The sequence below is a fragment of the Erinaceus europaeus genome, chromosome 13 (genome assembly GCF_950295315.1).
Source record: "Erinaceus europaeus chromosome 13, mEriEur2.1, whole genome shotgun sequence".
NCBI lineage: Eukaryota > Metazoa > Chordata > Mammalia > Eulipotyphla > Erinaceidae > Erinaceus > Erinaceus europaeus.
Genome location: NC_080174.1, coordinates 95,274,259 through 95,298,971, shown reverse-complemented (window position 1 = coordinate 95,298,971; position 24,713 = coordinate 95,274,259). Strand labels below are relative to the sequence as shown.

The 24,713-nt window shown below is 42.0% G+C and overlaps 1 protein-coding gene and 1 pseudogene across 1 annotated transcript; one reads left to right on the top strand and one right to left on the bottom strand.

The window, feature by feature from the left end:
- Nucleotides 1–24,713, bottom strand: part of LOC103128075 (heterogeneous nuclear ribonucleoprotein A1-like) — a 150,672-nt pseudogene that overhangs the window by 39,056 nt on the left and 86,903 nt on the right.
- LOC107523610 (zinc finger protein 709-like) lies at nucleotides 7,723–24,140 on the top strand. Its single transcript, XM_060205113.1, has 6 exons — nucleotides 7,723–7,785; nucleotides 7,902–7,976; nucleotides 9,154–9,746; nucleotides 10,898–10,935; nucleotides 18,851–18,908; nucleotides 22,200–24,140. The coding sequence occupies exons 1-6, from the start codon at nucleotides 7,723–7,725 to the stop codon at nucleotides 24,025–24,027; spliced, it is 2,655 nt and encodes an 884-aa protein (XP_060061096.1). The 3' UTR covers nucleotides 24,028–24,140.

Below are 24,713 nucleotides of genomic sequence, written 5' to 3'. Positions count from 1 at the left end.
CTATGCTCCCACCTCCTTATACAAGAATAGTACACAAGAACCTAGGTTACACAGTGAGCATATACAGAAGATGGATTCTAGTTAGAGAGTTTAACTTGGAACAAAACAAAACAAAACTCCTGGATCAAACAATGGAACCGATTTTGTGAAAAATGGGCTGCTCAATTTGTTTAAGGCCCCTAGAAACATAACAAGCTTGAACTTTCTATAACCATTGTTTTATGATGCATAGGGCCAAGAGAATGGCATAAAAGGTAGAATAGTAATCGTAATCAATAGAACATTTGCCTAACACACAGGTACAGGAAAAACAAAGGACACAGAAATGGTGATGTGATCTCTAGGGCAGAAAGTGCCCCTGGAATTTAAATGTTCCACAAAGCAGGAGGTGTTCCCTACCTGTGCTATTCTTACTTGGTGATTTTTGTTTCAATAATCAAAGCCTTGGTGATTTTTGTTTTAATAATCAGTACCTAGGTGATTTTTGTTTGAATTATCTAAGCCTTATGAGACTATAAATATAAAGTTCTGCTTATGTAAGACAGAGATGTCTGCTTGAGCTTGATTCAGCATCAACTCATTTATCTCTCATTCTTCATTCTTCGCTGATGCCCCTCCTCCTTCAGGCTAACCCTAATAACCTGCTGGGGCTGGCCCTCGGCAATAAATACTCTGACAAGTAGCTGCAATCTCATACACAATATGGCCTTCTAGGTAAATAACAAACACAATAACAACTAACACTAGGATGTACTTTGTGCACATGCTCTTGTGCTATTTGGTCCAGTTTGGCCAACCTTAAGGCACCCTTGTCCTTAGTAATCCAAGCAGTGTTCCCTAGACCTTCTGTCACAATCTCAGCCTTTCCCAGTGATTGCATTTTCTTGTCCCTGTAGAGACAAGTGTCTTGTCTAATTAGTTGCTAGGCCTATTGTTTAACTCAGAAGATGCCTTTACTATTGCTTCCTCAAGATTTTTATATTCACTGTTTATTAATTTAGCTTTAATGAGCCCATTCCATCTCTACATAATCTGCTGCTATTGGGTTGTAAACCATATGGAATTCCCATATGACACCTAATTTGTCCCCATTGTTGGATCATGTTTCCAGTAAAGTGTGTTCCTTGAGATCAAGGAGCTAACTGTATGACAATTGGAATACCATATACTGATATCCAATTGCGTAAAGTAAAAATAGCCAGATTTTGGGAGGGGCTATTGCCACTTCTTGCTAATCCTAGAGCTGTTCATATATCCACTATTGTACAAGCATATCTGTCCCTGTACTGTTTTAGGGGTCCTATACAATCTATTTGTAGGGTATGGTTAAAATGTAATTTTATTGCAGTCTGTCCTGGGTATCTATGAGAAAATCTACTTTGTTCATTTGGACAATTCTTACAGGACCTGCCAGCTTCCTTTACCATGTGCCAATTGACTTTAGCTTTCATTTCTTTAAACCACTTGTGTGTTCCATGATTCCTGTGATGCCCTAAAAACTCATGCACTTCTAAGATTTCCTCTAGTGTGATGGGTCTAATCTGGGAGTCCCTTTTTAACTTCAATTTTGTTCCTGTGTTTTCTGTCACTCTCCATCCCTTATTTTTCCTATAAGAGCTGCTAATTTATCAACCTCATTATTATGTTTAGTCTGTAAAGATTCATCTTTCTTATGAGCATCTACATTGTATACCTGAATTTTGATCTGTCTCAATCTGGTGTAGCTCCTTCCATGCTTTCTTACTCCAAATTGCCTTTCCATTGATTTTCCAATCTGTATGTTCCCATTTTCCTGACCATAAGGCTATCCCGTTCACTACACACCATGAGTCAGAGAACAAATGTAAATCCTTTCTCTCCTTCAAAGATTATCTGGCAGCTAAAAGAGCTGCTATAACTTCTGCATGCTGTGTGGAGTGGGATTGCCTTGATCAATAATGATCATGATATCGTATGGTCGAAATGCTGCAGCTTTCCATCTTACCATGTTATTTTGGATGGTAGTGAAGCCATCAATGAACCAGAGAGAGGGAGTGTTGCCCTGGTCCCCATCATTCAATAGGTACCTGTTTCTGGGGAGGGGAGGTGTGTGGGGGGAGGAATATACTACCCCCCAGAGCTTGTTGTAACACCTGCTCGGAAACCATGGGTACCATCTGTGGAGGTTAGAAACCAACTGTTACTTGTTAGAGTCTTTTACACAGAAACCAACTGTTACTTCTTAGAGACTGTTACACTGAAACCAACTATTACTTTTTAGAGACTGTTACACTGAAACCTATGGTTCCTTGTTACAACTGTTAAACTGAAACCAACGGTTCCTTGTTACAGCCTTTAAACTGAAACCAACTGCTCTTGTTCCCTGTACTATAAAAAACAGAGAGCAAGAATGTTGTGATCATCACTGCAGACTCTCCCCTTGTATAGACAGGTGTCAGCGGCCCAAGCTTAATCTTGCGAATATAGGCTCTTGCATGTAATTCTGGTCCTCCTTGTGTGAGATCTGGACTCTGCATAACACCATCCTCTTCGCTACCAGGGATACCCCAGGAAGAAACTCGAGAGATGCCATTTCCATTGAAGTACTTTTCCTTCCATGGGTAGGCCAGTCCATGCCTCTGCTGTTGACTTGAACCAATCTAATATGGGCAGGGTAGTTTGGAGTACTACCGGATTATTCCTCAAAATAGAGTGGCACATTCTCAAAGCTTCATAGACTGTCCATACATATTTTTCAAACAAGGAAAATTTGTTCTCTGACCATGGGAATATTTTACAATAAAATCCTATGGGAGTTAGCCTGCTCTGTCTCCTAACAAATTTATTCCTGTTTCCCCAGCTGAATTTATAGAATACATCAATGACTACTGTTTGACCTTTTTTAATATCAGTGAGCTCCTTATATTCTATAACTCTCTTCTTAACTATGCCAAAGGCCTCTTCTTGTGGTTCTCCCCATTCAAAATCTTCAGTTTTCATAGTTATGTCATATAAAGGTTTAACCACCATTTGTAAGTGTGGTATGTGGTTCCTCCAATACATGAATGTACCTAATATAGCTTGCTGGGTTTGAGACTTATTCTGTGGTCTTCATAGGGCTTTAATTTTGTCTATTGCAGCCTCAGGAATTTTAGGTCCCATGTTTGACCAATGTACTCCTAAGAAATTTACACTTTTGGGAGTTGGGTGGTAGCATAATGGGTTAAGTGCACATGGCACGAAGCACCAGGACTGGTGTAAGTGTCCCAGTTCGAGCCCCTGGCTCTCCACCTGTAGGGGTGTTGCTTCACAAGCAGTGAAGCAGGTCTGTAGGTGTCTGTCTTTCTCTCCTCTCTGTGTTCCCCTCCTCTCTCCATCTCTCTCCTATCTAACAACAATGACAACAGCAATAATAACTACAATGATAAAGAACAACAAGGGCAACAAAAGAGAAAATAAAAGAGAAAGGATAATAATAAAATAAAAGAAAGAAAAAGGAACTCTACACTTTGAACAGGGCTTTGGACCTTAGCCTGATTAATAGTCTATCCCTGTTGTCTCAGTTGAGCCTGTGTCACAGTGTCCTTATTCTGTCCTATAATTAAAAGATCAGCTACATAAGAAAAAAAAATCACATCCCCTTGGTAGCTGTAATGTCGCCAAGCTCCATCTGAGTCTGGTTTCTTGAGCTTTGCGCCATGTCCACTTAACATGCTGCACTACCACCCGACTCCTGTTCTATTCGATTTTTTTTTTCCCTCCAGGGTTATTGCTGGGCTCGGTGCCTGCACCATGAATCCACCACTCCTGGAGGACATTTTTTCCCCCTTTTGTTGCCCTTGTTGTTGTAGCCTTGTTGTGGTCATTATTATTGCCATTGTTGATGCTGTTTGTTGTTGGATAGAACAGAGAGAAATGGAGAGGGAAGGGGAAGACAGACAGGGGGAGAGAAAGATAGACACCTGCAGACCTACTTCACCGCTTGTGAAGCGACTCCCCTGCAGGTGGGGAGCCGGGGGCTCGAACCGGGATTCTTACACAGGTCCTTGCGCTTAGCGCCACATGCGCTTAACCCACTGCGCCACCACCCGACCCCCTCTACTCGATTTTTGTGGATGCTTTTTAAAAAAATTTTTTATATTTATTTACTCTCTTTTGTTGCCCTTGCTTTATTGTTGTAGATATTATTGTTGTTAGTGAGGTCATCATTGTTGGATAGGACAGAGAGAAATAGAGAGAGGAGGGGAAGACAGAGAGGGGGAGAGAAAGACAGACACCTGCATGTCGTATGCTTTACATTGGTTTGTTCTAGCCCTCCCCCCCCCCCCCGCCAAGAGAATTGGATCAGTCCAATTAATTTCGCGGGCCTGCTTGGCCCCGCCCCAAGGAACCCCGGGAGAGGGTTCCTGAGTCCGAGAGTTCCTGAGTTCCTGAGTCCGAGAGTTCCTGAGTTAGAGAGTTTCTGGGTTACAGAGTAAGAGAGAGTTCCAGTGTGCCAGAGTTTCAGAGGGCTCTCAAGTACGAGAGTTCCAGAGTGACAGATTTCCAGAGTTCCAGAGTTAAGAGGGAGTGCTTGTGCCGCCGCAAAGAGACAGCAGAGTTCTGTTTGGTGATCAGTTTGTCTTAGTTTATGAATCGTTGTTCGTGAATAAAGAAATACAGCTTCCCTGCCCAGCCGTTGTCTCCGCGTCTCTGTTACCCGCCGTGAAGCTAACCCACCCGGCTAGAGCCTCCGAAATTTTAACAACACCTGCAGACCTGCTTCACCACCTGTGAAGCAACTCCCCTGCAGGTGGGGAGCCAGGGGTTCGAATTGGGATCCTTAAGCCGGTCCTTGTGCTTTGCGCCAACTTCACTTTAACCCGCTGCGCCACTACTTGACTCCTTTGTGGATGCTTTTGTTGAAGAAAAATTTGAAGGGTTGGATGGAGATGTCAGTCGAATTCGTGGGCTTGGTAATGTTCCTAACAGGCAGGGTAACTCACTACATGTTTCTATAACCTCTTCTGTTTCCATTGCACAGCTAGGGTATTTTACCTTTTACTCACCACAGTATCTTCCATCTAGGGACCATACTGTCCAGTGAAGAGGCTGTACTGTTAGATTTAAACAGAGTCTCAAGCTATTGCTGTGATTGACCTTCCATTTTCTGGCCTGAAAGACATTCAGGGAACGAGGAAGAGATGGCAGTTTCTTGGGTAAGTGACTTGCCCCACATCAGATTCTGTTTCTTTTTCCTCTTGAATACTTTGTCCTTTAATTTACACATGTTTAATTTGCTGTTTCTGTTTTGCACATCATATTTCTATATGTCAGTCTCTTTCTTTCTGCGAGGGCACTGCTCATCCTTGTATTTCATGCCTGGCTTATATCCCTGGCTTATGGTCAGCGACTAGAACCTAGTAGCTGAGAACCTCAGGCAGAAACTTTTGTTATCTTCCCCTCTCTTGCATTTCTCTTTTCACTTTACTCTTTTTTTCTTTTATTATTTAAAGTCTCTTTTGATTTTCTAAAATATTTATTTTCCCTTTTCTTGCCTTTGTTTAAAAAATATTTATTTATTTATTCCCTTTTGTTGCCCTTGGTTTTTTTTGTAGTTATTTATTTGTTTAAATTAAATTATATCTATTTATTTATTTATTTTCCTGTTTGTTGCCCGTGATTTTATTCTTGCTGTTGTTATTGAATTTGTCATTGTTGGATAGGACAGAGAGAAATGCAGAGAGGGCAAGAGGAAGATAGAGACCTGCAGACCTGCTTCACTCCCCTGCAAGTGGGCTCAAATCGGTATCCTTATGCCAGTCCATGCCCTTTGCACCACCTGCGCTTAAACACTGCGCTACCGCCTGACTCCCATGAGCGATTTTTAATTGCCCTGTGACTAAACATCTTCTTGGTTAAGAGACTGTATATTTCTTTCTGCACATTTACTGTGGTTATTTATGTTACTCTACTGAGTTGTGTGAGAACATATATTGCTGATTAGCCCTTTGATATATAGTATGTAAATATGTGATCTTATTTTTATTACTGCATCTCTTTGTCTTGGTGATAGGTCTTGTCATTATACCAAATATTTTCAGTTTGTTGTAGTCTCAGTGGTTCACTTGTCCATTTATTTATTTATCTTTGATGTTGAGCTCAGGTCTCTGAAGACATTTCCCATTCAAATATTATGTGCTGTACTGAGGATGACTTCTGTAGATTTTTTGGAGTCTAGTCTAACATCCAAGTGCTTATGTATTTTGAGTTGACCCATGGTTTCATGTGATGGTGTTGTTTGGTTTTTATATGCATGTGGTGACTGACTCATTTTCCTCAACATCATTTTTTATAGAGACTTCACCTATTTACACCTATTTCCATAGCATCATTTTCTTGCTTTAAACATGTTCTTAGAGAGGCACCTGCAAAGCTTTCCCCCTGCAGGTGGGGACCGGGTGCTGGAACCTGGGTCCTTGTGCATTGTAACTTGTGCACTCAACCAGGTGCATCACCACCCAGCACCCCCTTATTTATTTATTTATTTATTTATGAGAAATATAGGAAGAGGGAAACAGAAAGAACCAGACATCACTCTGGTACACGTGCTGCTAGGAATTGAACTCATCCTTGAGAGTCCAATGCTATATCTTCTATGCCACCTACTGGACTACCCTATTTATTTCTTTATTTATTTTCCCTTTTGTTGCACTTGTTGTTTTATTTTTGTAGTTATTATTGTAGCTATTGATATTGTCCTTGTTAGATAGGACAGAGAGAAATGGAGAGAGATGGAGAAGACAGATAGGGGAGAGAAAGAGAGACACCTGCAGACCTGCTTCACCACCTGTGAAGCCGACTCCCCTGAAGATGGGGAGCCGGGGCTTGAACCAGAATCCTTCTGCCGGTCCTTTTGCACTTTGTGCCATGTGTGCTTAATCCGCTGCACGACTGCCTGATTCCTTCTATTCATTAAAAAACATTTTTTAATATTTATTTTCCCTTTTGTTGCCCTTGTTGTTTTTATTGTTGTTGATGTTGTCGTTGTTAGATAGGACAGAGAGAAATGGAGAGAGGAGGGGAAGACAGAGAGGGAGAGAGAAAAAGAGACACCTGCAGACCTGCTTCACAGCCTGTGAAGCGACTCCCCTGCAGGTGGGGAGCTGGGGGCTTGAACCGGGATCCTTATGCCGGTCTGCGCTTTGAGCCACATGCACTTAACCCACTGTGCTACCGCCTGACTCCCTCTATTCATTTTTTAATGAATTAGATACAGAGAGAAAGATACACAGAGAGAGATACCAAAACCAGAGCACTGCTCAGCTCTGGTTTATGGTGGTGCTGGCTATTGATGCTGGACCTTTGGTGCCTCGAGCATGAAAGTCTTTTTGCACAACCATTAGGCTGTTTCTCAGCCCATCCCTTCCTTCCACTCTCCTGAAGGAAAAATCACACAAAGCAGACACAAGCTGCCCCAGCTGAGGCCCAAGATATCCCCGCCCTATCTACCTGCAGAACCACAGGAAAATGAACATTTCCCCCAACCACTGGGTTCTGGAGTGTTTGTCACACCGTGATCCATGACTGATGTACTGCCCGGCTCCCTGGGACAGGGTTGGACCTGCAGGTGGCCCATCCTTTGATCCCTCCAGTCCAGAAGCCCCTGGGATGACTCGTTGCTTAGTATTTGTTTCTTCTTTCCTCCCAGCCTATTTCCAGGACTGAGGCAGCCGTGCCCACTGCTCTTTATTACTTGAATATATGTTGAAGTCACCAAATGATGCCGGGGCCCAGGTAGAACAGATGAAATGTGACCAAGTTCTGGTGGGTGATGGATAATGAGTAGGGACTAGAAAATCAATTGTGTTAATTCCTGGGGTGTCACTGGGACTGAGAATTAGTGAGATCTGTCTAGCTTAATGGTATTTACACATTAACAGAGTGTCATAGAATTGTCCACAGGTGCTGCCTGGCATCCCAATGACAGGAGGCCTGCACAGCCCGAGGAGCAGCAGGTAGGACCCAGGCTGAGCACACAGACACCTGGCGGGGTCCCTGCGGCCTCCCACGCTCCCCTGGGTGGGTCCCAGCACTCCCACGTGGGTCTCATTGGCGTGGTTGCCTCCTGCCAAGCGTGGGCATCCAGCTGGCGGCTTTGAAAGCAAGTGCTCCGGAGTGGGTCTCTAGATCTGCTTTGAGGTCACCGCTCCGGACACTGTGTGGGAAGGTGGATAGCAGCCGGGGGTAAGGGGGCAGTTCATGTGTCCCCAGGGTCTGAGATACGCAGGCCTCCTGTCCCCTTGGCTCCACCCCCCAAATTGAGGTCCACCCCATCATCATTGCTGGCGGTGCCTTGAGGAACCTCGTGGACCCCATGGCTGAAGCTGCGGCCAAACTGGAATGTCTGCCTTTCAGATGAGATCAGGCGTGTTCAGGGTGGTATGGTCAAAGACATCTGCCTTTCTTTCTTTTTTTTTTTTTATTTCTTTATTGGGGAATTAATGTTTTACATTCAACAGTAAATACAATAGTTTGTACATGCATAACATTCCCCAGTTTCCCATTTAACAATACAAACCCCACTATGTCATTTATCATCCTTCATGGACCTGTATTCTCCCCCACCCACCCACCCACGCAGAGTCTTTTACTTTGGTGCAATACGCCAATTCCATTTCAGGTTCTACTTGTGTTTCCTTTTCGATCCTGTGTTTCAACTTAGGATATATCCCCAGGAGAGGAATTGAAGTGTCATAGGGTAGGTCCATTTCTAGCCTTGTGAGAGTTCTCCACAGAGCTTGGACCAATTGACATTCCCACCAGCAGTGCAGGTGTCTCTCTGCCTCCCTGTTTCCCCTTCCCTCTTGATTTCTGGCTGTCTCTTTTCAATAAATAAATGAAGATAAATTAAGTCTCATGCCTGTAACATGTGCTCTCAGACAAGTGTGCCATTACCCCGCCCCGACTCTCAATTTCTCGTTCTCGACCGAAAATAAATAGAAATCAAATCAATAAAATAGCAAACAGCTTATATTGTTCTCACTAAGTCACCATCGGGCAGAGCAGCTCACTAATTCGTTATCTAGAGCTTCCAGCTCCTTAAAAACCACAAGAAAGCGACCCTGAACCACCAGGCTAGAGAGGCAGCACTAGGCTCCAGGACAGAGGCATCTCTGTTTCCGGGAGCCTCAGCTTAGGCCAGCCGCACGGGCTGCTGGGACTTGTGGTTCGCATGGCTCTTCTCCCACCGCTGACGGCGAGGAGGCGGACTACAGCTCCCGTCAGGCCAAGCGGCGCCAGCGGGGTCCTGCACACGCGCCGCTGGGCGACAGGTTTAGTTGCTGTAGTTGCGAGTTGGCCGTGCAGAGTCTGTTGCACCGCGGACTCAGGTCAGTGGCAGCTGATGGGTGTCGGGTGGCGGCGGGAGCCGGGGGAGGCCTCGGAGTGACCGGCCTTAAAGACCTGGGGCTCTGCGTGTGTCGGGGAGGTGCGCCAGCCTCGCCTCTGGCCATTCTGCGCCGCCTCCCTGCTGGTCTGGGTCCCGCTTCCCCTCGCCCCGCTTTGGGGCCCGCGGAGCTGCGGGGAGGTGCGGGGCCCGCGGGGGCGCAGCGTGAGCCGCTGGGGCGGGCGCAGGGTGTCCCGGCCAGGCTCCGGGCGACCGGGGGCGCGGACCCGCGGCGGGGAGTGGCGCTGAGCGCTGTGGCCTCTAGCCTTGGCCGCGGGCGGACCGACGCGTCTGCGCAGGCGCGTTGCTGCCGTTCCCGAATGCGCGCGGCGCCTGCGCGGTTGTGCGGCTGCAGGTGGCCGCCAGCTGCGTGTCTGCAGCCCGGCCAGACTGGCCTGCTGGAGCTGGTCCCGCTGCAGGATCCTGTGCAGCCACTCTGCTGCTGCCTTGCGTGCTGCCGTGCCGCCGGTCTGGGCCAAGCCTCGGCATTATAGACGCTCGGTCGCTATTATTATTTCAATACTTTATTCTCTCTTTTTTAACTGAGGACTGAGCTCTGCTCAACTCTGGTTTATGGTGGTGCAGGGGATTGAACCTGGGACTTTGGAGCCTCAGGCATGGTAGTCTGTTTGCATAACCATTATGTTATCTATCCTTGCCCTACTTATTCCGTTTTGCTTCCCTTGTTTTATTGTTGTAGTTGCTATTGTTATTGATGTTGTTGGATAGGACAGAGAGAAATGGAGAGCGGAGGGAAAGACAGACTGGGAGAGAAAGAGAGACACCTGCAGACCTGCTTCGCCCCCTTGAAGCCACTCCACTGCAGGTGGGGAGCAGGGGGCTGAAACTGGGATCCTTAGGCTGGTTCCTGAGCTTCACACCACGTGCAGTTAACCGCTGTGCTACCGCTTGACTTCCATTTACTAGATTTTTGTGGATGTTTTTGTTGAAGAAAAGTTAAAAGGTTGAAAGAGATGTCAGTAGAGTTTGTGGGCTTTGTCATGGTTCTAATATGTCAGGCCGTGCCACGTAGAAGAGAGAGAGGAGATCCGGAGCAAATGGGGTACACAGATCTTTATTGAATCAGGAGGGATGGCTCAGGGCATGTGGAGTCAGCAGAAAATGGCCCTCCTCCATATCTCAGGGGGGTGGGAGTGGGAGGGCTTTTATTGGGCAACAACCAGGGAGGGGTGAGGTGTAGGGACAGGATTGGTTGAAAAGGGCACTGCGAGAGTATTGCAGGAAGTGGTAACACCTGGGGGCATAGACTGCATCTGAATAATTCCTCGACATCACTAATAGACAGGATAACTCGCTAAATCTTTCCATAACCTATTCTGTTTCCATTGCACAGCTAGGGTATTGTACCTTTTATTTACCACAGTATCTTCCATCTAGGGCCCATACTGTCCAGTGAAGAGACTGTGCTGCTAGATTCAAACAGAATCTCAAGCTATTGCTGTGATTGATCTACCATTTTCTGTCCTGAAGGACATTCAGGGAAAGAGGAAGAGATGGCAGTTTCTTGGGTAAGTGACTTGCCAACATCAATGTCTGTTTCTTTTTCCTCTTGAATAAGTTGAATTTTAATTGATACATGTTTCATTTACTGTTTCTTTTTTTCCCATCATATTTCTTTTTGTATGTCTTTCTCTTTCTGCCAGGGCACTGCTCTTTTCTGGCTTATGCCGGGTCAGGGAATAGAGCCTGGAACCTGAGAGATCAGGGTGAAACTTTACATTATCTCACCGCCCTACTATTTATTTTCACATTTTTTATTATGTAATTTTTATTTATAAAATTTTAATGCTGTGGTCCGGGAGATGGCACAGTGGTTAAGGAACAAGACACTCAAGCATGAGGTCCTGAGTTCAGTTGCTGGCAGCACACATACCAGAGTGAAGTCTGGCTCTTTCTCTTCTTCTATGTTTCTCATGAATAAAATAAATTAAAAAAAAAAATGGAAATGCTGTCCAGACCATAGGATATAGGGTTACAGTTCCATACAGTTCCCACCACCAGAATGCCATATCCTATCTCCTCACCTGATAACTTTCCTATTCTTTATCCCTCTGGTGGTATGGACCCAGGACCATTATGGGGTCCAAAAGGTGGAAGTCTGGCTTCTGTAATGGCTTCCCCACTGCCATTACAGAATTCCACATGAGCATTAACAGGTCAATCCATACTCCCAGCCTGTCTACCTCTTTTTGTAGTGGGGCAGAGCTCTGGGGAAGCAGGACACTCTTATTTTATTTTATTTTTTTAAAACTATTTCTATGAGAGAGGCCAGCATAGTGCTCAGCTCTGGCTTACTTTGATGCTTGGGGTTGAGAGCTTCAAGTATGGAAGTATTTTGCATAACCACTATGCTATCTCCCCAGCCACTTACTCTTAAATCTCTAACTTTCCATTTAGTATAATCACTGAGACCCAGTGTCACCATTGTTGAATGTCATTATATATATAGATACAGATATAAATAGATACAAGAAAAGGGGTGGGGTTGAAGCCTTCCCTCTACAGCTGTTGGAGAGATGGGTCTTATGCCACCATAAAGACCCTGTGAAATAATTGATGAATACCAAGACATAACTCGTGTTGTAAAGTGCAACTTTGTCACACTCAGATACTGAGTTTCAAGCCCTGACAACACAGATAGACATGAAAAGGGAACTTTTATGGGTGTCATTCTGGCGTGTTTCTGGTTTTTTTTTTGTTTGTTTGTTTTTGTTTTTGTCTAATCTATCTAGAGAAAATAAATAAAATTGTTCCACGAGGAATAGTGGAATCATGCACAAATAAGCTGCAATAGAATAAATACTTCCTAAGGTTGAGAGTCTTCACTTTTCTCTTTCTTTTTTAATTAAATTTTTATTTTTTTTTATAAAAAGGAAACACTGACAAAACCATAGGATAAAAGGGGTACAACTCCACACAATTCCCACACAAGGTCATTGTGAGATGCAGAAGTCTGCCTTCTGGAATTACTTCCCCACTGTACATAGGCATTGACAGGTTGATCCATACTCCCAGCCTGCCTCTCTCTTTCGGTAGTGGGTTGGGTTCTGTGGAATCCGTGCTCCAGGACACACTGGTGAACTTGTTTATTTTCGTTATATTTCATAGGGTCTGTGGCTATACTAGTTTTTTTTTTTTTTCTTGTTGTTGTTGTTTTTCCTCTGAGCCTGAAATCTGATATGCAGGTGGATCCAAGTTATTGTCTTGGGAGATGATGTCATAGCTGGAAAAAAGGATCATAAAGCTGGATCAGGACAGAGAGTAGCTCCAAAGTATGAAAAAGGTGTCGGGGAGTCGGGCGGTAGCGCAGCAGGTTAAGTGCTGGTGACGCAAAGCGCAAGGATGGGCATAAGGATCCCAGTAGGAGCCCCTGGCTCCCTACCTGCAGGGGAGTTGCTTCACAAACGGTGAAGCAGGTCTGTGGGTGTCTATCTTTCTCTCCCCCTCTGTGTCTTACTCTCCTCTCTCCATTTCTCTCCTATCCAACAACAATGACATCAATCATAACTACAACAATAAAAAAAAAGAAAAAGGTGTCTAAGTATTGTTGACTATAAACCCCATTGATTTGACGTGATATAGGGCCCACAGTCAGCTTAGGAGCCTATGTGACCTCTGCATGCCTGCAGATCTGAGCTCACATTCTGTGGTCATGAGTAGGAAGGTTTCAAGCTAGCCTAATATCAGGACCCATCTTCCTCAGGTGGTAGATAGAGCATGTTGTCCAGCCTCCCTTCAGAGGATGAAACATTCTCTACCATTGTTGATCCAAGTTGAGGGCAAGGTCCTGTGGGGGCCCACAAAGGGGTCTATTTTGTTGTTCCTGACAGAGATGACTGGTGTCAGAAGTTCTCACCATAGCAATCAGGCAAAAGAGAGGAATCAAAGGAATACAGATTGGAAGGGAAGAAGTCAAGCTCTCACTATTTGCAGTTGATAGGATAGTGTACATAGAAAAACATAAAAAGGAGTCTGGTGGTGGTGTACCTGGTTGAGCGCACATGTTACAGTGTGCAAGGATCCAGGTTCGAGCCCCTGGTCCCCACCTGGAAGGGGAGAGCTTCACAAGTGGCTTAGAGCTGCAGGTATCTTTTTGTCTCTCTCCCTTTCTATCAACCCCTTCCTTCTCAATTTCTGTCCCCAATAAACAAATAAAGACAATAAAAAATAATTGTTTTTTAGAACATATAACTTTAAAAAAAATATTTATTTATTCATTTCCTTTTGTTGCCCTTGTTTATTGTTGTAGTTATTATTGATGTCGTCGTTGTTGGATAGGATAGAGAGAAATGGAGAGAGGAGGGGAAAACAGAGGGGGAGAGAAAGACACCTGCAGACCTGCTTCACCATCTGTGAAGCGACTCCCCTGTTGGTGGGGAGCCGGGGGCTTGAACCGGGATCCTAAAGCCGGTCCTTGTGTTTGGCACCATGTGCGCTTAACCCTCTGAGCTACCGCCCGACTCCCAAAAAATAATTTTAGTAGTGGTCTGGGAGGTGACACAGTGGCTAAGGCACTCGACTCTGAAGCCTGAAGTCCTGAGTTTGAACCCCAGTAGCACATGTACCAGAGTGATGGCTTGTTGGTATGCTTCTTAATTCTGCTTATAAACCCCTTCTGTTACATTGCTTGAAGCTGTAGTGTATTTACATAATCATTGTTCTCATTGGTTTAATGTCCACTGATTAGTTTGCTATTCTCCTTCTCCCCACCCACTATCCTATGCACTTCCTGTTCCTGAAAATTCCACCTCAGGAGATAGATAGGACAGAATTGTGATTAGAGATTAGGTTGTTGAAATGCCTTCCCAGCTCAGCCATGAGTCTCTTCCCTGCTCATCTGTCTCCCGCCTGTGAAGCTAGCCCGGCAATGGATGGTTCTTTCTCTACTCCTATCTTTGTCACGAATTCATAAATCAATTCTTTTTTTTAAAAAAAAAAGTCTAAGTAATCCAGGAGAAAGTTACTGGAAGTTATTAGGCAATATGTCAAGGAGTCATGCTACAAAATCAAGTGTACAAAAATCAGTGACATTTCTTAATGCAAACACTAAATCCAAAGAACAGGATATCCAGAATTCACTCCCATTTTTAATTTTTTTTTTTTGTTGTTATTGGATAGAGACAGAGAAATTGAGAGAGAAGGGAGAGACCGAGAGGAAGAGAGACAGAGAGACACCCGCAGACCTGCTTCACTGCCTGCTGAGCGACTCCCCTGCAGGTGGGGAGGCAGGGCTCGAACCAGGATCCTTACTCTGGTCCTTGCGCTTAGCACCACACGTGCTTAACTCACTGCACCACTGCCTGACTCCCACACTCCCATTTTCTGTTGCAGCAATATCAATAAAACATTTTGAATAAACCTGACCAAAGACATGAAAGACCTGTACACTGAACTGAGTCAGTATTCAAAGAAATAGAAAGTGATAGGGGCTTGGAGGTGGCACACCTGGTTGAGAGCACATGTTACAGTGTGCAAGGACCCAGGTTTGAGTCCCCAGTCCCCACCTGCAGGGTGATAGCTTCACAGTTGTGAAGCAGAGCTACAGGTGCCTCTCTTTCACTCTTCTTCTCTAATCCCTCTTGCCTTTCAATTTCTGCCTGTCTCTATCTAATAAATAAATAATTTTTCTTTTTAAAAAAAAAAGAAAAAAAAGAAGTAGAGGGGCCAGGCAGTGGCGCACCTGGTTAAGAGCATATACTATGGTACACAGGGACGTGGGTTCAAGCCCCTGGTCCCCACCTGCAGGGGGGAAGTTTCACGAGTGGTGAAGCACGGCTGCAGGTGTCTCTCTGTCTCTCTCCATTTCTATCTTCCCTTCCCCTCAATTTCTGTCTTTATTTAATAATAAAAATAAAATTAAAAAAAAATTTTTTTAAGTTAGGAAAAAAAACCTCCATTCTTTAAAAAAAAAAGTAGAAAATGATAATAACAAATCAATGGGACTTCATCAAATTGAAAAACTACACAGCCAAAGAAACCATCACACAAACAAAGGGATCCCTCAGAGAATGGGAGAAGATCATCAGATGCCCTATATCAGACAAGAAATGAATAACCACATATAAAAAGAGCTCAGCAAACTTAGCAACAAAAAAACAAATGTTCCCAACCTAAAATGTGCAGAGGATATGAACAGAATATTCACAATAGAAGAAATCCAAAAGGCTAACAAACACATGAAAAATTGCTCCTGGTCACTTATAGTCAAAGAAATAGAAATAAAGACAACTTTGAGATAGCACCTCACCCCTGTGAGAATGGCAAACATCAAAAAGGACAGCAGCAACAAATGCTGGAGAGGCTGTGGGGACAGAGGAACCCTTCTGCACTGCTGGTGGCAATGTAAATTGGTCCAACCTCTGTGGAGATCTGTCTAGAGAACTCTCAGAAAACTAGACATGGACTTTCCATATGACCTATTCCTCTCCTGGGGATATACTCACGGACACCATAACACCCAACCAGAAAGATATGTATACACCTATGTTCATAGCAGCACAATTTGTATTAGTTAAAACCTGGAAGCAACCCAGGTGCTCAACAACAGATGAGTGGCTGAGAAAGCTGTGGTATATATATATATATACACAATGGAATACTACACAGCTATTAAGAACAGTGAACACACCTTCTCTGACTCATCTTTGATGGAGCTGGAAGGAATTTTCTTTTTTATAGTAGATTTTTAAAATATTTGTGTATTTATTTAATAAAGGATTGAGAAATGGATGGGCCAGAGGAGATAGCAAGGGAGACACAGAGAGAAACCTGTAGCCCTGCTTCACATTTCATGAAGCTTTCCTCCTGTATATGGGCACAGGAGGCTTGAACTGAATATTTGCACATATTAAAGTGAACACTTAACCAAGTGTGCCACCACTTGACCCCCTAGCCTTTTTTTTTCTCTACCCAGCATTGTATACGGGATGAACTATTCTTATGTTGATTAGTGACATAGAACTATTGAAAATGTTTTAATTTTTGCAGATAAAAGTAATGGCATTAATCCAGTATTCCCACTGAGAACGATGTCTTTCCTGGGATATCAGAGACCTAACAAAATTCTGCTTAGTTTTTATGTATGCTTTTCTTATCTTTGTGCAAGATATTATAAAATTCAGCAAATCTACAAAAGGGTATTATACCAGAATTACTCTTTTTTAAAATATGAAACATTGTTGTTCTAATATGTAGGTACTTGACACTCATGGACTTATCATAATCATCACATGTGTTCTTTTTTTTTTTTTTAAGAAAGGATTAATTAACAAAACCATATGGTAGGAGGGGTACAACTCCACACAATTCCCACCACCCAATCTCCATATCCCACTCCCTCCCCTGATAGCTTTCCCATTCTCTATCCCTCTGGCAGCATGGACCCAGGGTCATTGTTGGTTGCAGAAGGTAGAAGGTCTGGCTTCTGTAATTGCTTCTCTGCTGAACATGGGCGTTGACTGGTCGGTCCATACTCCCAGTCTGCTTCTCTCTTTCCCTAGTAGGATGGGTCTCTGGGGAAGCTGAGCTCCTGGACACATTGGTGGGGTCTTCAGTCCAGGGAAGCCTGGCCGGCATCCTGATGACATCTGGAACCTGGTGGCTGAAAAGAGAGTTAACATACAAAGCCAAACAAATTGTTGAGCAATCATGGACCCAAAGGTTGGAATAGTGGAGAGGAAGTGTTAGGTGGGTACTCACTGCAAACTCTAGTGTACTTCTGCTTTCAGGTATATGTTTTGCGGTAGTTTATGGATACGTGTGAACATATGCTCTCTCTCACAGAAACTGGTGTATATCTAGGTTTTGGGACTTTGTTAGAAAGTGAACCACCTGAGATGGAATTAGAGTGTACTATAAAAGGAAAGGTCTCACCCGAGTAATGAAGCTGAAGGGTTGTCATTCCACACGTGAAGTCTCTGGACACAGTCTGAAGTGAAGCATGTTGAGGTGGCAATTGTTGCGTTGGTTAGGTTGTGATCGGCAGATGCAATATTATTTGATATAGATTGGGAGAGGCATATGGGAAAGTGGGTCCTATCTAAGGGTTCCAGGACTGGGGGAAGTAGGGGCTCTATAGTGGAGATGTGAGGTTCCTGCTGTCTTAGGGTTCAAAAAGACAATCGATAGTTAATATTATCATCACATTAATTGGTAATTGGGTTAACGTGTTCTTTTTTTTTTATCCCATCTTTTTTTTTTTTTTTATCTCTGTGGCTTCATTATGAATTCATTACACCCAGTGGCTATTTTCTTATTTATATTATTGAGTTTTATATAGGTGAAGAGAATTTAATAAGGAAAGTGAAGTAGAGATATATCTCTGTGTGTGTGATGTGAAATTGTTATTCATATATAATAAATGAAATTAATGTTTATTTTCTTTTTATGAGAAGAACTGAAGATAGAAGACACACCAACTTCTATCTCTAAGTCCCCAGGGGCTATAGGTTCAATTCCAGTTACCTTCTACTTCACTCTCCCTATCAAATTCTCTTTACCTATATAAACTTTAAATTATAAATAAGAAAGGAAATTTCCAAAACTTCTCCACCACTTGTGAAGAGTGCAGTGCCACCCCCTACCCCGTGCATGTCAGAACTAGGATATATAGAATCTTGGTCCTTTTATATAATAACGTGAGCATCATATCAGTTGTACTCCCACACAACTTTAAGGTTTTATCATTTACTAATTACAAAAGTTTAGAGGGGAAGAGTGAGAATAGGGATATTTCTCTGTCACGTGAGATGCCAGGGATTGAACTCGGCCTGTGAGAGGCCATTGTTATAATCTATGTACCAATTTCTAGACCATAATTAAGAGGTATTTGATTTTCAAGTCACCAAAGACATGTTTGCAGATGAAGACAATTCTTCACAGGCTTCCTAAAGTAGAGACTGAATGGCTAATCTGCTGTCACTCACATTTTTCTCCCATGAACACATTGCACATATTTTAGGGCTCAGTGTCCTATGAAGATGTAGCTGTGATATTCACTCAGGAGGAGTGGACACTATTGAATCCTTCAGAGAAGAAACTCTACAGAGATGTGATGTGTGAAAACTTGAGGAACTTTCTTTCACTAGGTAACTCTAATAGCCTTAATTTTTCAACTAGAAGACAAATCACTTTTTGTTCACCAATGTAGAGACAGAGATACTGTTCAGTGAACAAGGTTTGATTGTGACTCATGATGGATGAAAAGTTCAATGGATTTGTATAATTTCTTTTGTATTAATTATTATTATTATTATTATTTTTTATACCAGAGCACTGTTCAGCTCTGGCTTATGGTGGTGTGGGGGATTGAACCTGAGTCTTTGTAACCTCTGGCATGAGAGTGTCTTTGCATAGCCGTTATGCTATCTACCGTCTGCCTTGATTTTTATAATTGCTAATATGTTTTATATTTTGCAATTTTAGAAAAGATACAAGAACATTCCACCAAAGGGCAGCATATCTTGCATGGGAGTAAACAAAGGTGAGAGTCACATTTACAATAAAACATGATGTACCACCTAAAAAACGACTGTGTTTTCAAAAGTGTTGTCTCTGTAATTTATTGAGATCAGGTGCCTGCATGGTTTCCCTGTATAAGGAGACTCATGGGTTCTTAATTGTGTGTTCTCTACTGATCTAACAATTGCATATGACCCCTTTTAATACAGTTCATTCAGAAAATGAAAGTTATAGTCACTGCCACAAATAGATCAATTTTTATTTTATTTTATTATTATTTTTTAATAATTTATTTCTTTATTGGGGAATTAATGTTTTACATTCAACAGTAAATACAATAGTTTGTACATGCATAACATTCCCCAGATTCCCATTTAACAATACAACCCCCACTATGTCATTCATCATCATCCTTCATGAACCTGTATTCTCCCCACTCAACCACCCACCCCAGAGTCTTCTACTTTGGTGTAATACGCCAATTCCATTTCAGGTTCTACTTGTGTTTTCTTTTCTAATCTTGTTTTTCAACTTCGGCCTGAGAGTGAGATCATCTCATATTCATTCTTCTGTTTCTCACTTATTTGACTCAACATGATTTTTTCAAGGTCCATCCAAGATCGCCTGAAAATGTCGAAGTCACCATTTTTTACAGCTGAGTAGTATTCCATTGTGTATATATACCACAACTTGCTCAGCCACTCATCTGTTGTTGGACACTTGGGTTGCTTCCAGGTTTTGGCTATTACAAATTGTGCTGCCAAGAACATATGTGTACACAGATCTTTTTGGATGGATGTGTTGGGTTCCTTAGAATATATCCCCAGGAGAGGAATTGAAGGATCATAGGGTAGGTCCATTTCTAGCCTTGTGAGAGTTCTCCAGACTGTTCTCCACAGAGGTTGGACCAATTGACATTCCCACCAGCAGTGTAGGAGGGTTCCTTTGACCCCACACCCTCTCCAGCATTTGCTGCTGTTACCTTTACTGATGTATGACATTCTCACAGGACTGAAGTGGTATCTCATTGTTGTCTTGATTTGCATTTCTCTGACAATCAGAGACTTGGAGCATTTTTTCATGTATTTCTCGGCCTTTTGGATCTCTTCTGTGGTGAATATTCTGTCCATGTCCTCCCCCCATTTTTGGATGGGGTTATTTGTTGTCTTGTTGTTGAGTCTGGCATGCTCTTTATATATGTTGGTTATTAAACTCTTATCTGATGTATGGTATGTAGAGATAACCCATTCTGTGAGTGGTCTCTTGGTTTGGGTAGTGGTTTCTTTTGCTGTGAAGAAGCTTTTTAATTTGATGTAGTCCCATAGGTTTATACTTGCCTTAGTCTTCTTTGTAATTGGATTCGTTTCATTGAAAATGTCTTTAAAATTTATGCGGAAAAGTTCTTCCAATATTTTCCTCTAAGTATCTGATAGTTTCTGGTCTAACATCCAAGTCCTTGATCCACTTGGAATTTACTTTTGTATTTGGTGAAATACAGTGATTCAGTTTCATTCTTCTGCATGTTTCAACCCATTGTTTCCAACACCATTTGTTGAAGAGACTCTGCTTTCCCCATGTAATAGTCTGGGCCCCTTTGTCAAAGATTAGATGTCCATACGTGTGGGGCCTCATTTCTGGGCTCTCAGTTCTATTCCACTGGTCAGTGTGTCTGTTCATGTTCAAGTACCAAGCAGTTTTGATGACAATGGCCCTATAATACAGTTTGAGATTTGCGAGTGTGACACCTCCAGTTCTGTTCTTTTTTCTCAAGATTGTTTTGGCAATTCTAGGTCTTTTCTGGTTCCAGATAAACATTTGTAGCATTTTTTCTATTCTAAAAAATGTGCTTGGGATCTTGATGGGGATAGCATTAAATTTGTATATGGCTCTGGGTAATATATTCATTTTGATGATGTTAATTCTTCCAACCCATGAATATGGAATATCTTTCCACTTCTTTGTGTCTTTTTCAATTTCTTTGAGTACAGACTCATAATTTTCAGTATACTAGTCTTTCACTTCTTTGGCTAGGTTTATTCCTAGATATTCTATTGTTTTTGTTGCTATAGAAAAAGGAATTGATTTCTGGATTTCAATTTCTTCTAACTTAGTGTTTGCATAGAGGAATGCCACTACTTTTGAATGTTAATTTTATAGCCTGACACCTTACTGTATTGTCTGATGATTTCCAAAAGCTTCTTGCTGGAGTCCTTAGGTTTTTCCATGTATACTATCATGTCATCTGCAAATATGGAGAGTTTGACTTCTTCTTTTCCCATCTGTATCCCTTGAATTCCTTGATCCTGCCTGATTGCTATGGTAAGAACTTCCAACACTATGTTGAATAGTAATGGTGATAGTGGGCAGCCCTGTCTAGTACCTGATCTCAGTGGAAATGCTTCCAGTTTTTCACCATTGAGTATGATGTTGGCTGTAGGTTTGCTATATATAGACTCCACTATCTGCAGGAATTTTCCATCTATTCCCATTTTTTGTAGTGTTTTGATCATAAAGGGATGTTGTATTTTGTCAAAGGCTTTCTCTGCATCTATTGATATGACCATGTGGTTTTTGGTCTTGCTTTTGTTGATGTGGTGGATCACATTGATTGATTTATGTATATTAAACCAACCTTGTATGCCTGGGATAAACCTCACTTGGTCATGATGAACAATCTTTTTGATATACTGCTGTATCCGGTTGGCTAGAATTTTGTTCAATATTTTCGCATCTATGTTCATCAGAGATATTGGTCTGTAGTTTTCTTTTTTGGTTGTGTCCCTGTCTGCTTTTGGTATCAGGGTGATGTTGGCTTCATAGAAGCTGGCAGGGGGAGAGAAAGATAGATACCTGCAGACCTGCCTCACCACCTGTGAAGCAACCCCCTGGTGCGTGGGGAGCCGGGGGCTGGAACCATGATCCTTGCAAATAATTATTATCCCTTTTGTTGTTGTTTTTATTTTTGTAGTTACTATTTTTATTGTTCTTGATTTCGTTGTTAGATAGAACAGAGAAATGGAGAGACGGTGAGAACACAGGGAGAGAATGATAGACAACGGCAGACCAGTATCGTAGCCTGTGCAGCACCTCCTCTGCAGGTGGGGAGTCAGGGGCTCAAAAGAGGATCCTTACACTTTGTACCACATGTGCTTAACCTGCTGCACTATCACTCGACTCCCTGCCTCAGTATGTTTTAGTCAAATCTATTTCTAAAGTCTGATTTTTGTGGCTTAAGTAAAACAATTTCCTGCATTTTGATAATCAATCACAGTTTTATTCATTAAAATGTCATTAATTCTTTGTTATTTTACAGTAATACAACAGTAAAAATCTCTGAGGGCAAAGATAGTCATAATGCTAGACTATCTCAAGAATGTGAAGTATACAACAAATTATTCACTTATCCTATTCATCTTCAAAAACATGAAAGAATTCATAGTGGAGAGAAACCTTATGAATGTAAACTATGTAGTAAAACATTCAGTTGTTCCAGTCATCTTTGGACACATGAAAGAACTCACAGTGGAGAGAAACCCAATGAATGTAAACAATGTACTAAAAAATTCAGTCAAGCTGGTCATCTTCGGGCACATGAAAGAACTCACAGTTGGGAGAAACCCTATGAATGTAAACTATGTATTAAAACATTCAGTTGTTCCAGTAGTCTTCTGGCACATGAAAGAATTCACAGTGGAGAGAAGCCCTATGAATGTAAACTATGTAGTAAAACATTCAGGCAATCCAAGGATCTTCACCAACATGAAAGAATTCACAGTGGAGAGAAACCCTATGAATGTAAACAGTGTAGTAAAGCATTCAGTTCTTCCGGTAATCTTCGAACACATGAAAGAATTCATAGTGGAGAGAAACCCTATGAATGTAAACAGTGTAGTAAAGCATTCAGTTCTTCCGGTAATCTTCGAACACATGAAAGAATTCATAGTGGAGAGAAACCCTATGAATGTAAACAGTGTAGTAAAACATTCCGGCAATCTGGTGGTCTACAGCAACATGAAAGAATTCACATTGGACAGAAACCCTATGAATGTAAACAGTGTAGTAAAACATTCAGTTGTTCCAGTAGTCTTCGGTCACATGAAAGAATTCACAGTGGAGAGAAACGCTATGAATGTAAACAATGTAGTAAAACATTCACTTATTCCAGTAGTCTTCAGAGACATGTAAGAATTCACAGCGATGAAAAACTTTATGAATGTAAACAGTGTAGTAAAACATTCAGTTGTTCCAGTAATCTTCAGAGACATGAAAGAATTCACAGTCGAGAGAAGCCCTATGAATGTAAACTATGTAGTAAAACATTCAGGCAATCCAAGGATCTTCAGCAACATGAAAGAATTCACAGTGGAGAGAAACCCTATGAATGTAAACTGTGTAGTAAAACATTAAGCTGTTCCAGTAGTCTTCGCGCACATGAAAGAACTCACAGTGGAGTGAAACTCTATGAATGTAAACAGTGTAGTAAAACATTCAGTTGTTCCAGTCATCTTCGGTCACATGAAAGACTTCATAGTGGAGAGAAACCCTATGAATGTGAACTGTGTAGTAAAACATTCAGGCAATCCAAGGACCTTCAGCAACATGAAAGAATTCACAGTGGAGAGAAACCCTATGAATGCAAACAGTGTAGTAAAAGATTCAGGAATTCCAGTAGTTTTCGGGTACATGAAAGAATTCACAGTGGAGAGAAACCCTATGAGTGTAAACAGTGTAGTAAAACATTCCGGCAATCTGGAACTCTTCAGCAACATGAAAGAATTCACAGTGGAGAGAAACCCTTTGAATGTAAACAGTGTAGTAAAACATTCAGTAGTTCCAGTAATCTTCGGTCACATGAAAGAATTCACAGTGGAGAGAAACCCTATGAATGTAAACAGTGTAGTAAAGCATTCAGTTGTTCCAGTCATCTTCGGTCACATGAAATAATTCACAGTGGTGAGAAACCCTATGAATGTACACAATGTAGTAAAACATTCAATTATTCCAGTAGTCTTCAGAGACATGTAAGAATTCACAGTGGTGAGAAACCCTATGAATGTAAACAGTGTTGTAAAACATTCAGTTGTTCCAGTCATCTTCGGTCACATGAAAGAGTTCACAGTGGAAGTGCAGAAGATAGATAGCATAATGGTTATGGACACAGACTCTCATACCTGAGGCTGCAAATTCCCAGGTTCAATCCCCCGCACCACCATAGGCCATAGCTGAGCAGTGCTCTGGTTAAAAAAAAAACACATGAATTCACAGTGGAGAGAAACACTATGAATGTAAAGAATGTAGTAAAGCATTTTATCCAGTTATCTTCAGACACATGAAAAAATTCACAGTGGAGAGAAACATGGATGTAAACTTTGTAGTAAAACATTCAGGCAATCCAGTAATCTTCAGACACATGAAAGAATTCACAGTGCAGAGAAACCCTATGAATATAAACAATGAGGTAAAGCATTCATGGTTTCTAGGTTACTTCAATTACATGAAAGAACTCACTGTGGAGAGAAAGAAACCTCATGAATGTAACATTCATTTAAATCAGTTTTCTTAGATTTGAAAGATCTCACAGTGGAAAGAAACCCAGTGGATGTAAACAAAATATTGATTCAAGTCTGTCATCTTTGTCATCATGAAATAACTCACAATGGAGAGAAATTTGATGAATATAAGCAGTGTTGAAAGCATTCTATTATTCTGCTCTTTATAAACATGAAAGAATTCACAGTGACGCAAAACCCCATGAATGTAATAAAATGTTAGATGTTCCACTAAATTCAAATACATGAAAATATTCACAATGGAAATCAATCTTGAG